The sequence below is a fragment of the Tasmannia lanceolata genome, unplaced genomic scaffold (assembly GCF_043159265.1).
Source record: "Tasmannia lanceolata isolate RefF3 unplaced genomic scaffold, GAP_Taslan_0.1 ptg000015l, whole genome shotgun sequence".
NCBI classification, from domain to species: Eukaryota; Viridiplantae; Streptophyta; class Magnoliopsida; order Canellales; family Winteraceae; genus Tasmannia; species Tasmannia lanceolata.
The window spans coordinates 24885354-24900081 of record NW_027518692.1 but is presented as its reverse complement, the minus strand read 5'-3'; the positions used below and the strand labels follow the sequence as shown (position 1 = coordinate 24900081).

General features: G+C 37.1%; 1 protein-coding gene across 4 annotated transcripts; it reads left to right on the top strand.

Annotated features, from left to right (window-relative positions):
- Positions 1-4558: 4558 nt before the first annotated feature.
- On the top strand, positions 4559-13359 carry LOC143845645 (uncharacterized). 4 transcript variants are annotated; one of them, XM_077354036.1, is made up of 5 exons: positions 4559-4784; positions 5942-6539; positions 6680-6767; positions 6889-6980; positions 10996-12381. In XM_077354036.1, the coding sequence occupies exons 2-4, from the start codon at positions 5970-5972 to the stop codon at positions 6957-6959; spliced, it is 729 nt and encodes a 242-aa protein (XP_077210151.1). In that variant the 5' UTR covers positions 4559-4784; positions 5942-5969; the 3' UTR covers positions 6960-6980; positions 10996-12381. The 4 variants fall into 4 exon arrangements, with proteins under 4 accessions (XP_077210151.1, XP_077210150.1, XP_077210148.1 ...); XM_077354035.1 differs by lacking the exon at positions 10996-12381 and adding an exon at positions 12969-13359 and having other exon boundaries at positions 4560-4784; XM_077354033.1 differs by having other exon boundaries at positions 4569-4784; positions 6680-6980.
- The last annotated feature ends 1369 nt before the right edge of the window (positions 13360-14728 follow it).

The following is a 14728-nucleotide window of genomic DNA, read 5'->3' as shown; positions in this document are numbered from 1 at the left end:
AGAAAATGCCTATTTATTAAAAAAAAAAAAGTGTTACAAAATTTCGGTCCGGAATTTCGAACCAAATTTCGGTTTCGGTGGGGTCTGAAAAGGTTACCGAAACCGAAATTTTAAGCCTCCCAATTCCTAAACATCCCTCACAATTTTGCCACTTATACCCAAGTAGGGGTATGCCTGTCATTAATGTAGTCTTTGACACAAAGGGACGACTGTTAGGGACATTCCTGACATGAGCATGTCTTTCTAGTACCTCTCAATATGTATTTTCTGATTGATCTTTGGTTTCTTTTGTATTTTTTGAGTATTGCTCGGGCTTTTTTTTTTTTTGTTTCTTTTGCCATTCTAAAATAAAAGACCCTAATTATCATTTTCTTTCATTATCATCTGATCTTTTAAAGCCTTTTTCCCTAAGGCTCTGTTCACTTGTTTTCTAGCAGCAGGAAAAGAAAAGAAAGGAAAAGAATCTGACATGGAAAACTGGAAAAGAAAGGAAAAGAAACTGTGAGAAAATTCATTTTGTGAGAAAATTCCGTTGTTCACTTGGCTGAGAAAGGAAAAGAAAGTATGCAGGCAAAGTGGTTTTCTCAGGAAAGTGATTTTCTCACCCTTTTGGTGAGAAAATTTAGAGGGAAAGTGCAAGAAAGTTCGTTTTCCACGTCATTATTTATATTTTCCACCTGTGTAATTATGCTTTCCCGAGAAAACAAGTGAACGGCGGAAACTGTCAAATCATGTCCAATCACGGGAAAATTTGGCTTCCTTTCTTCTCCTTTCCTTTCTCAAGAAGGCAAGTGAACAGAGCCTAAGTGTATTTTCAATGTTTTCCCTTAGGCTCTGTTCACTTGTTTTCTAGCTGTAGGAAAATAATCTGACGTGGAAAACTGGAAAAGAAACTGTGAGAAAATTTCGTTGTTCACTTGGCAAAGAAAGGAAAAGAAGTATGCAGGCAAAGTGGTTTTCTCAGGAAAGTGATTTTCTCATCCTTTTAATGAGAAAATTTAGAGGGATAGTGCAAGAAAGTTGGTTTTCCACGTCATTATTTATATTTTCCACCTGTGTAATTTCACTCTCTTGAGAAAACAAGTGAACACCGGAAAATGTCAAATCATGTCCAGTCATGAGAAAATTTTGGCTTACTTTCTTCTCCTTTCCTTTCTCAAGAAGGCAAGTGAATAGAGCCTTAATTATTTTTAGCACCGGGAGATTGTTCATTTCTTTTACCATTAGGCCCTGTTTGGATTGCGAGAATTTTCTAGAAAAGAAAATTTCCAAAATTCCATGCATTTCCATTGTTTGGTTACTCATGAAAAAACAAGAGACAGATTCGCATACAGCGCAACGCGCTTCGTCGCCCACCCCGAAGCCATTCGATTCGTTTTAAAAGGAGATTAAAAGGTAGTAAAACCGGATGATTTGTGTAACCGGTAAACCATTTCATCTTTTCCTATTCTTTGGTGCCACGGCATAATAGTAATACTTGGAAACCCATGGTTGGTGAAGGGATTGTATTACACCAAACTAGCATATCACTAGTTCTATTAACTAAGTCTAGGACAATTTGCTCAGGGAAAGTGATTAAGAATCTTGGTGGGTTTGAACCTCCATACTCCTGAGAAACATAGGTTAGGCCATATTTCCCAAGTGCTCTTCCATTTGAGCTAAAGATCCAGAGCAAGATTGTTGCAAGCAAGAATCTCTCAGAGTGGATCAATGAACATGTGCTCTGTGAAAAACAAACTTGTGCTCGGTCTCTTGAGCAAGGAATACTTATAGCACAGAGAACCTGATATTATGATGAAAGTTGACCTAAGATTCTAAAAACCTTAAAAACTCCTTCAAACTAGATCAATGAACAATAAATTAGTAAAATGATACAATTGAGGTCAAATCTATCAGATTACTGAAAATCACAAGTTAGCAACTGATTTATCAATCAAAGCATAATCTTTGTAGGGAACTTAACCGGGTAGAACTCACTCATAAAAGCTAGCTGTTTGCTTTTGCTTGGAACCCCTCCAGGCGGCGGCAACGTGGGGACCATAAGATACTACACCGAGGTTTCCGAGATCTTCCCCGAGGGACATTCCCGCCCTCGGAGGCAAACAAGGGCTACCACGCCCTGAGCTCTGATACCATTTGTAGGGAACTTAACCAGGTAGAGCTCATCCCTAAAAGCTAGCCGTTAGAGGGAGGGTGCCCATTCCCTTATAACCCATCCTCATCTATTTCACTTATCCGATGTTGCACTATTTGCTTTTGCGCAGAACCGCAACAATCTTGATTATGGTCTCCAACGAAAAGAGGGAGGGCCGGTGCTCCACAATCTGACCTCCCAATGGGCTGCACTTGACAATCCAACCTGTCATTCCATTACATGTTATTCCTAACCACCACCGCCATAATCGGTTGTCTCCTCTTTTTCCCTCATAAATCAACACAAAAATCGCTTCCAGAACCCTAATATAAAAGAGATACAAATACAGAAAGGAGAAGAAAAAAAAGTGATACGATCCCTTGGATAAAAATAAAAAATAAGAGAGAAAGAAATAACTTAGACTTATTCGAGATAGTCAAATCTCCTAAAATAGTCTTTACTTTTCCATTCATACATTAAAAAGAAAGAGATTACATACTTATATAATTAACATTTCTACTATTTAAGAAACAATCCAAACTTCCCAAATCCTATGGGATACTTAGGAAACAAGATTAAAAAAAAAAAGAACTAATATTAAGGGAAATATCCTACCTATAGCAAGAAATAAGGAAATCTACTACTAAGAAAATAAAAAAGATCTTCCAGCTAATCTTGGGTAATTAATAAAAAGAATGGGTGCGCATCTTCCAGAGAGAGAGAGAGAGAGAGAGAGAGAGATTAAGATACCTTGGAATCTACCAGGCCATTATTTTTTCGTTTAGTTCAGCACTGAAAAGTCTGAAATAATGAAGAAGATGAGGAAATAGAAACTTCCTTGGAATCTACCAGGCCATTATTTTTTCGTTTAGTTCAGCACTGAAAAGTCCGAAATAATGAAGAAGATGAGGAAATAGAAACTTCAGCCTTGGAATCAGGGAAGAATTTTTTTTCGTGATGTGCCGTGGCGCTAGCGAATAGGAAAAGATGATATGGCGGTTACACAAATCATCGGGTTCTATGACTTTTCAATCTCCTTCTAATCTCTTCCGTCAAACAGATCGGACGGCTACATGCGCTGCGTCGCGATGTATGTGAATCGGTCTCGGTTGAACCACTATACACTTCAAGTTTTATTTATTTATAAGGGCATTTTAGTATATTTCTTTCCACAGGATAAATTTTTACGCGTTTTTTCTTTTCATGCAAGGCGTGTGAAAGACGTTCTCGGCTGAATTGTTGTGGAAAGCTGACGTGAACTGTAATGGCCAACTAGATGGAGAAAGAAGCAAGTGTAAAGTCGAGAGGAGTGTGAATATCAAAAAAGAAAGGGTGGAATTATCAGTTTCTGTTTTAATTTTGCCTTTTATTAGACATCATGAGGTGTGCCTTTCTGTGTTTGTGATTCCCTTTACTTTTGGAATGATACAGAACCGTCCAAACGGTGGGTCCACCACAGATGCTGTAGTTCATATAACGTAAAAGGGGATTTGCTAGGCAATTTCGCGGAAGGCCATGCTCGAGAGTCAACACCCACCTTAGATGAATTAAATGAATAACACAAAATCTGTTAAAAAGTGAGCCTTCGGCTGTTGTCAAGATACTCTAAAATCCGCATATCCAAACGGCCCCTTATAGTTATCAAATTCCGATTCTCACTTAAACGGAATCAAACTAAATATTAGAATAAAATTTTATTCAAAAGAATTTAATAGAATTTCCATTATGACTCTAGAGGAATCAAAATACCACCTATTGGGATGAGAAACAGATTCGAGGTGTCAATTCCACCCCTCGGTTACTCTCCTTTTTTAAACCAGACCCCGGAATTAGGTGGAAATGGTATTAGATCCCGATTCCAATGCTTGATTCCACCACTCCAAACACACCCTTTGAGTGTGCACTAGTGCATAAAAACTACACATAAGCAACTATTCACATCCAATGATCCAAAGCAAACGTTATATAATGAACGGTTTAGATCAATCCTAGACAGGACGCACTATGTGGTAGTGGGGCGCCACAAAATATCACAGTGAGGTGAGTAGGTGACACCCTATCAAAAGGAGTTCCATTATCAACATAAAAATCATCTCTAAATTGAACCTGGGAGATGATATTTTCACCCCTCTGCAGTACTGCAGAGGTGTGAAAATATCCTGCAGAGGGGTGAAAATATCATCTCCCTTGAATTTTTTTTCGACACCCTATTAAAAGGAGTTCCATTATCAACATAAAAATCATCTCTTAATCAGACATTTGTAGCCCATTAATAAATGAGTGCTCTAGTGCTCTCTTACTTTGGAAACTGATATATTCTCCTCCCCTTTTTAATTTGGGACAGCCCCTTCTAGGCAATGACAATGTATGACTAGAGGGGCTGCCCCAAGTAAAAAATAATATTCCCTTCTTTCAGATTCATCCATTTTTAAAATGTGAATGCAGAGAAAAAATGTACACCCTCTTTGACTCGGTTCAGAGATTCACGTTTCTTGTCTTCGACGCATCTAGAAAGAAGTATCACTTTCCTTCTATCCTTCCTTCTTAGAAAAATCAAACTCAAACCCTATATAGATAGAAGGAAGAATGAGAAATCTCATACTCCATCTATCTTCTTTCTGGAGAGACTGATTTTCTTTGGTTTCCTCTGGTAAGAAACGAAGAACACCTAAATTTCTTCTTCTTCTTCTTCTTCTTCTCTTGAATCACTGATTTTTGATGTGGATTTTGTTTCTTTATTCTCTGGTTAATGAATCCTGTTCAGTGTTTGATTCTTTCATTTGTATATATAGATTGCGAATTTCTGGATTTTTTTTTTATCGAGTTTGATCTTTGTTTGACTTATTTTCCTTATTTTTCTTCTCTGGATCTGTTTGATCTGATTGTCTCTTGATGTTTTATTTCATCTACTTTTTATTTGTGTTGGGCAAGAAGAAGATGTTGATTTTGGGAACTTTTTTTTTTGGCAAGAATTTAGTTGAAAAGTTTGGAAAAAGATAATTGAAACCAACTCTATTCGAAATTTATTTAGGGGGGCTTACAATTTATAATCTGCTAGTGCTTTGAAAGGTTGGTTTGGAGTTCAGTTAGAAGGCATTTTCCAATTCGTTGTATCTCGTTCTATTTTTCTTTGGTTTTTTATGCTTTCTTTCTTGTACTTCTTGTTTGGCTCTTGGTAGCCCTCCTTGTATCTTCATATCTTTTTCTAATGATTTCTGGTAGGGGTCCGCCTAACCCCAGCTTACCCATAAAAATAAAAATAAAAAAAATTCCTAAGAAATTTTTTCCCATCAGAAATGTTTTTCTTGCAATCCAAACAGGGATTTAACTATTGGATTTTTGGCTCTCTCTCTTTTAACTAGCTTTCATATTTCATCGACTTTGGTTTGGTTGTTTTATTTGGCAAGCTTTTGGCTTTTTTATTTATATTTTATTTATTTTTTATTTTTATTTTTAACATATGCAACTTTTCAATTGTTATAGAGCTAGATCTTCATGTTACAACCATGATCTACGTATGTATCAGTCTATATACCTTTTTTTACGAACTTTTTAAATTTGTTCATAATTTTTGTATTTTAAAAATTTTTAACAGTTAAATTTCTTTTATGTTTGATATTTAAAATTTTTTGAACTTATTTTTCTTCTCTGGTTCTGATTGATTTTGTCCTAGTACTAGTTCCATGATTCTTTCTTGTTTTCTGTAATCTAATTTCTACGACGGCTCTCTTATGAATTCTAATTGGGTCTTCTTGCTGGGCTTCATATTCATTTGTGAGTTCTTGTTGTTTATTAATTTCGTGCCAGTGTTCAAACTATCGGCTGAAATTCACGAATGGAGTTCTTTCACAAAGCCAAGGCAGTCCGGCTTCGAAGTCACCATGATAAGTATCTACTTGCAGAAGATGACGAAGAATCAGTTTGCCAAGATCGTAATGGCTCATCTAGCAGTACAAGATGGACTGTTGAATTCGTCAAGGATAGTAATGTTGTGCGTCTGAAGAGCTGTTACAATAAATATCTGACAGCATCCAAAGTGGCCTTCCTTCTTGGAATGACGGGAAAGAAAGTTCTGCAGACTCTTCCAACAAGGTTGGATTCTTCTATTGAATGGGAGCCCATCAGAGACGGATTTCATGTGAAACTGAAAACTCGATATGGGCAGTTCCTGCGTGCGAATGGAGGTTTACCTCCTTGGAGAAACTCTGTAACTCATGATATCCCTCATAGAACTGCAACCCAAGATTGGGTCTTGTGGGAGGTGGACATTGTGGAGATACAAGTAGGATCACCATTGCCATCACCGTCATCAGTAGCGTCTGGTTCTGCATCCGAGTCCCCGTCACCTGAAGTCCCATCACGTTCAACGTCAGAACATATGTCTCCGAGGTTATCTAAAGTAGAGGTTTGTTATACTTCTTGTTACAACTGTTCTAAATCTAGGATTAATTCCACAATCTCAGGGCCTTCTGCACATTCTGCAATCATGATTTCCAAAAGTTGGTTCTAATAATGGCATTATGTTTCTTTCTTTCCATTTTGCAGTCATCTATTTCTTTTACTGGTTCACCTGGTTCAACACCGCTTAGGGCTAGTGGAAGGACTATACACTTTTCTGTTGCTGATGACGACGGTAACATTGAAGAAGCTATTGATCTGCCATCATTCACTTTCAACGGAAACAGCTTGTTTGAATTGATTCAGAAGTTGGAGGAGGAAACTGGGCTTAATGATATTGTCGTATGTTCTCGCAGCCCTTTCAATGGAAAGCTTTATCCATTACGACTGCAACTTCCTCCCAATAATATGGCCATGCATGTTGTAGTAGTCCTATCATCATCAAAAGGTGAGCTTATACCTCTCTTTTATTTTCCATTTTATCTAAATTGTTGATACCGTAATTTAGAAATTGAGTTAGTGTAGCTCTTCATATGAACACTGATTTTGCTGCCTACAAGGAGTAATCTTCAAAACCTTTTTCATTTAATCCGTCTAAGACTTCACTAAGTCTATTTTTTCCATGAGGTGAAGCTTATTTATAATATTCATTTCTTTTCACTCATCCGGACTTCCTATAGGTCTCTTGTTTGCATACCATTTCTAGGTGGTTGAAATGACCAAATTTGTGGGCTGATGATTATGCTTCATTGAAGATGAAATTGGATGCTAAAGATGAATTGCCTGTAATAATTGTTCATAAATTCTTGAAACATATAAGAAGATCCTCATATTAGTAATCTATTAAAAACTTAAAATGGCCACACAACTAATGAAAATTCAAAACTACATTTTAGTTGGTTTCTCTTGCTATCCTACACCTCAAATCAAGTACTGGATAGATTCTCTGATGGAGACCATCCTAGGGGGAATATTCTAATTTTTATGTGTCTTTAGATGCCTTTTAAGTCCATTAAGTTGTAAGAGGGGTACCACGGTCTTTTCCTACTAATATCACTTGGTTTCTTTGAGTGGACTTTCCCTCAAGAATGTTTATCATGCAGGCCAGTGTTGCCAATGCATCTGCAACTTCTTTTTTCTCCGGGTAGCTACGACTACGACTCTACGAGAGACTTATTTTCTTGAATTGTTGACCGAGCTTTTCAAATAGGTATCACACGTGTATTACGTGAATTTTAAGTGGGGGAGAGAGATTTTCAGTCATTAGAGGGTATTTTAGTCCAAAAGTGTTGGGTTTTTCTTTTAGAGTTTCATAATTTTCTAGTTTTCTTCTTTTTCTTATATGTTGTAAGCCCCGTCACACTTTTCTTTAATAATAATGATGATGATAGAAAGATGAGTGATTAAGATTTGAAGTTTTTCCTTTTGGGTGGATGTAATATCTACTCCTTGCCAAGGTGAGATGCATTTCTAAGGTGCGATGCATAGGAACCCCTGGGTGTGTGCCCCTGTTTTTTATTGGTGAGATTCCAATCTTGCTATCTATCTCTTTTTGGTTCTTAGAGAGAATGATACTTTTTAGCCTAGGTGATATTCCTAGAAAACAAACCTAAAGAGATTCTATGTATTTTTTTTCTTTCTCCCATTCCTTATTTTTTCTTTTTTAGTTCCTGTTCTCTACATATTATTCATTGATTTCTGCACCTCTCTCACCACCATATTGCCATCATAGTTTCAAAACTCTCCCATGCCATTGTGGACTCCCCCGAGTCGACTCCCTTTTTCCTTGGCCAAGTTATTGTCCGAGTCCACGTTTTGTCAATCTCAATGTTTTAAATTTCGGTTTCGGCCGGCACGGAAATGGAAACATTTCGGTTTATGTGGAAAATTTGGTGGAAATCTCGTAAAATCATGGAAACATATGCAAATGATATGAAACTTTGGGAAGTGCTAGAGTAAGCACAGATATGTACTTAGAAACCAACATATAACCAAGAAAGCCATCCATAATGGCTTAATCACATCGAACACGTAGTGGCTTGTGTTGGTCCCATGCCGATCCTGACATCCCAAGCATAAGATACAGTTACTTTGCTTTGTAGTTCAATGATGTTGCCTACCAAATATCATTATCTACATTAATGAAATGAAATGAAATGCAAATAATTACATCTTTCTATCATTACGACCATTTCAGTCGAATTTGGGGAATTTCGATCGATTGAATTTTGGGAATTTTGACGAAAATAATGACAGGGAAAGAATTCATGTAGATCTCGTTTTGATGGGGATGGAAAAAAAAAAATATTTCGGTCATTTCGGGGAAATTTAAAACCATAGTCAATATAAACTCCTTTGACTCTCTCGAGTTATGACCGTGCCAGTCGAGCACTCAGCCGTGTCAACCGACTACTCGATATGGCCTAACTCTGATTATTGTTCAAAAAACGAAAAATTGGAAAAGTTGATAAAGCACGAACCCTTTTTTTTTTTTTTTTTTGGAAATGGTGTTTGTCAAAGGTAAAACACGAATCATTTCAAGGCCATAACTAATGGCTCTCCCTTAACCTGCATGGCATAAGCAACCTTAATGAAGCAATAAGAGAAAAAAAAAACAATCTGCCTGACCTCTTCATTGGTAATCCCATAGATAGTTTTATACCAATTGGACCCAATTTTCCATATTTTTTCTTCAAGGTTAAGCTCTTGGGTGATGTAACTATGTAAGTGATCTACCAGGAATCCATATGTAGAAAACTTGCTATGGAATTGAAGAATTTGAAAAACCAGCAAATTGAATTCTGCAAAATATCCATCCAGGTCAATAGCAATAAAACAAAATTAGTTGCTCTCTATGAACATATATACTTCATACATAATCCTTTCATTGATTTAGGATTAATTTCTGCCCTTAGGCTTAGATTAACTTAAAAACGCCTCTTGCCATTTTACTACAACCAAAAATAAAATTAGAAAGTGAACTGCATCCTGTTCCTGCAGAAACATCACACTCTCTTTTTGCTGATTGGAAACTTTCAAAATTTTATCCAAAATTTTCCAAAGTCTTTTCAATTATAGAGCATAGACTCCAATTTCTTTCCTAAACTCCAATCCTTCCTCAAGTTTCCACATATACTCGATCACACCTAAAGTTGTAGAAACTTATCAAATTGGAAATTTCCAATTTTACCCAGAAAATAGCTATTAAGATTTGTCTCTGATAGGGTGATTAAAGTTTACTCGAAATTATCACCAAAATCGTCAAAATGACGCAACTTGCCAGCGTTTGTGACAAACTAAGGCTGTAAGGCGAAGCAAATAATATGATTGCTCTTTGTCTCCTTGTGCCTAAGTTTTGGTCTCTATTGATCTGTTTCTTCTTCTTCCAAATCTTCTCTGCGGAATTATGCCCTTCTTTATGAAGTCTGCTTGCATAATGCATCTCCAACAATTTGCAATACATGGTGGGATAGTAATCATAATAAGCTTGTGACGGTCTTAAAAAAAGGGGCGGCTCAGTGCATGAGGCTCCCGCCATTGCTGGGTCTGGGGAGGGCTAGATGTACGCAGCCTTACCCCTGCTTTGCAGAGAAGCTTGTGACAGTCTAATATATACTAAATAATCATTGAAACTAAGTCCCTAATAAAGCATGACAACTGAATTATTTTTTTTGTCATTGTAATCACAACCCTATTGACCATGTGGTTCATGTCCTTTAAATTTACCTTTACATGAAGAACGACCATATTTATTAAATTTGTAGGAATCTTATTAAATTTGTACTCCCTAGTGATTTCAATATGATTGGTGGATATTTCTAACAAAAAAATACTAAAAATGTTAGTAAGAATGACAGTGCAAGGCTATCGATCAAAAATTCCAAATCATACTTAATAGAAACGAATGCTGCTCCCTCTTTTACTTCAATACCCTTCACTTTCCAGTGATAAGATGGTCACCACATCTCAGCAATCTCCATATCTTTCCTCCCATGTCCATTGGTCTTTCTCCTGCAATAGGTGGATATACCTACTGGGAGAACACACTGGACTTAGTCAACAAATACTCATGGCTCACCTCATGCCAAACCTTAAAAAAGGTTTTACGGAGCCCTCGCCTCTATCTTGTCACAGCATCTAGGGACTCTTGAGCCTTAGTAGAACCAATCTCCATCCAAGGTTCAGTTAGTTACCACTCTCACTTTTGCTTTGGTAGTTGGATACTCCTTTCTCTCTTACACATGTTGTTGCAATAACGCTAGTAATTCTATATTTTTCTCAACTAATATTGTATTATTTGAACTTTTTTGTTTTGTTTTTGTTTTTGGAGACCATATGTTGCAAGACATCTATGTTTTTATTAACATGACACTAAATAGGTACTTTTAATAAGTTCATTTTCTATTTTTTCTGAAATTTATTTTTGATCATTATGAAAAATGGAGAGTGTTCAATTGGAACAGGAAAAACATGACTGAATTGCTCCTAGTTACTCTTTTGGGAAGAGTAGAAGAAAGAGGAGATTCTCGAACGAGGAAAAGGATGCTCATTTTCCATGTTTTATGAAATGTAAAAACACGAATTTTTCCTGTATAGCCGTTTATGTAATAAAGAGACAACCCAAGAATTGAATTCTCATGAGAATAAGATCCTTGGCAGCTGTGGTAAAGTTGGATGGCTCCATGGATTTATGAACACACAACAAAATGGAAAAAGGCCTAATTAGATGCAGAGATGGCTGTGGAGGTCTACAACTCTATTGGATGAAGACATAATATTTCTCTGACTATTGATTTCTCGAGCTTTGGACAACGCCATTATATGATGACCAGTAGTCAGTGAACTGCTTACATATAACAATGTAGTATTGCGTCAGAATTTGATGAACAGTACGGGGCATGACGGGGAATAGTATGCTGTGGGGTCCATGCTGATAAAATTGAAGTATGAAATTAAAGCCTAATACAATTGGAAGATGAACAAGACATGACCTTGGGAATGCTAGGAGCACGGACAATGGTCTGATCGCTATAATTCCATGGCAATGTTTGGGCCCAAGGAAATTTAAGGTTGGACATGTTATGGTAGGAGATAGGTGACCAACATAATATGATGGTCTGGGGTTCATATGTATTTATGTACATGATACGTACTTGTTACGGTGTATATGATTTAGTTACAAAGTAGATAGTCTAGGATTATGCATTTTAAATTTGTGAGTGTTAGTTATTTGTTATGTGTCATGTAAGTGGGTGTTGGTCAATTGTTATGTGTGATGTAAATGGGTTGCGATGATGTGGCACTCTCTTTGTGCTTGTATTTAAGTTCTTTAATTCAATGGAATGGAAGAAGTGAGAATTTTACAGTAACAGAAACTTTGTTTAGGAGAGTTATGGTTCCTCTCGAATTGAACCATTAGGAGGTCTTGTTGCCTCGAATCAACCTTTCTCCTCGTCTTTTCTATTTTCTTTTTGTTTATTTGTGTTACAGCCAATTAGTCACGTAACAGTATGTATGTATATGGTGCCTAAAGCGCACTATTCTCCACTTGAACAAATTAGAGTAGGGGCTCACTTCGCTTTGAAAGCATATCTCGCAGTGATGCCATATTAGTACTGGTGGCAAACATCTGAGCTAAGACATTCTTCTGGATCCTTGCATATGGCAGGCCTTTTAGGGGAGAAAGGCTTCTATCTGTGTGTGTGTATATTCTTATATCCTTGCATATGGCAGGCCTTTTGATGTAACTTTTCTCTTTCTTTGTATTTTTGTGGACCATCTCCGTTCCATTCTTTCAATATATTGCCATTTCAAAAAAATAAAAAAAAAATAAAAAAAAAAAAAAAAAATATATATATATATATATATATATAATCTGTTGGTGTGTTAGCTTTACTCTGTACAGTTTTGTATTGATTGATGTCAAAGATTTGCAGATCACAAAATTCTCAGACGCAGCAAGGAGGTCAGATATTAATCATTACTGGATCTGAAGTTATGGAAATTTATTGAACTACAAATCTGAACTACTGCTTTGCAGAAATCGCATAAAAAATGTCATACAAATAGAAAATTGCAACTTCGTTATATATATAATGTACAGTTGCACACATATATCAACCACAACAAATTACCGGAGTATGACAATAATTTGAAATAACACTCATATATTTAAATTCATAACTTGTATTGTATGCGATGTCGTGCAATGCAGAACTTCCTTCATCTTCAAATTAGTTGCATATACTTGATTGTGGTGAAATATTTGAATGCAACCTTGTTGTTCTTATCAATTGTGATGCATCCTAACAATGATGAGTGACAGTGCATGGTAATCTGAATCAAGGCCACCACTAACATCAAACTCCATATTTTAGATTTATGTGTTTCATTTCCTGTATGACTTTACTGACCTTGTGTGTTTTTTGTTCATCAGTGGCAAAAGGTTTTCTGATTCCCGAGAATCCTGAATGAGCTGCTACGGCTGAAGAACATTACATGTATGTGTACAATACAAATGCATGCACACACGATCTGTACATTATGCCTTCCCAATCCATTTGTTTAAAAACCATGCGGAATTTCCAGTTTATGATCTTACGGCAACAGATCTCATTCATGTTTTGCTCTCCGCGTTGAATTCTGGCTGCAATTTTTTGACAATACTCAATTTTGGTTATGGCGCATGTTCCATTACCCCACTGTTTTGCTCCATCAATCATGTCTGTAAATCTCGTTCTGTTTGGTAAACATTTACTATTGAAAGTTCATTGTGAAAACCTCTTAACTATTTTCTGGTAGAAAATTTGTTGGTATTTTGATCCAAAGGCTTTTATTGCTTCGCGAGTGAGTTATTTTTTCATGTTTTTGAAATCTATTTTCTTGAGTAATATTGTGGTTCTCTCAAAGATTTAGTGTAGTGGGGGCTCTTGCGGAACTAATTTACAACATCATCAAGCTGGGACGCTCTGCAAGATGAATGGTCCAGATCACTACATTCATCTGTCATTTGTAGTCTTGCAATCCAATGTTGCACCCATGCTCCGATGCTTTGATAGGATTGTGAGGAAAAGACAACATAAGCGGGTGGTAATGGTGAAGAGGTTGGAAGTATCAACTTCCTATACCAATAATGGTGGTGTTGAGAATTGAATGTGGCCACTTTTTTAAGTGGATTCGTGGTAGATGTGGAACCTTCATGAAGATTAGAAGGCTTTGCTTAGTGGCCCACATAGCTTAAGCTATGTTTTGTTGCACAAAAAGCCATGGGCCTGTAGGTGTTTTGCTTGGTTTTTGGGTGCCACTTAGCAAAAATCACTATTTGGTTGCCTAGAGTTTTGAAATCCATGAAGGCTCTCTGAGATGTTTCTTGCTTCTCTGAGTCCAATTTTTTTTGAACGGTGCTTGCTTGTCTGAGTCTTTTCCAAGAAAAAACTACCAAAGGTCGTATTTTGTTGGGAATTGCTAGCCATCGTAGAAGGCATTTCGCGGCTGGTCTGTCGCACGTCAGACAAGCACCTCGTGCATGGAGACAAACTTGCTGAACAAAATCTTCTTCCTATAATACCTGCTCGATTTAGATCGGAAAAATCGTACGGATTTTATGAAACCATGTGATTGTGATCTTTTTGCTCAAATAACAATTAAGGTGAAGCAGGGTTAGGAACAACGAATCTCTTTATGATGAGCAGATCCATTTTGCAAGTCTCGCAGGAGGTGGCTTGTCTGAAGTGCGACAGACCAGTCGCGAAATGCCTTATGCGATGGACCCTAGCAAATCCCTATTTTGTTTGGGTTTCGCGGGAATGATGCTTTTTTCTCAGGAAATTAAAATGCACCCCTTTTTATCTCTTGGGACATCTCGGGAAATTAAAATGCGCCCCTTTTTATCTCTTGGGACACCCGGCTGCACTGTCCGTGGCAATCAGGTCACTTCATTCCTTAAATGTGAGGTACATCAGCCCCCCTTTGCAGTCACAGATACACTGTAGCTGGGTCTCCCTAGTAATGAAAAGGGGCCCATTTACCAATTCCCTTTTTCTCTTCTTTTCTCTCTGTTCTCCCCTTTATATATTGGTAATGATAGTCCGTACCGTTACTTGCTACCAAACTGTGGTAAATTCTGAATCCAAATAAAAATCCTTGGGCGGAACATTATGTTTGGTTGCTTGTTTTGGGGGGATTGTAGGAGTTTCA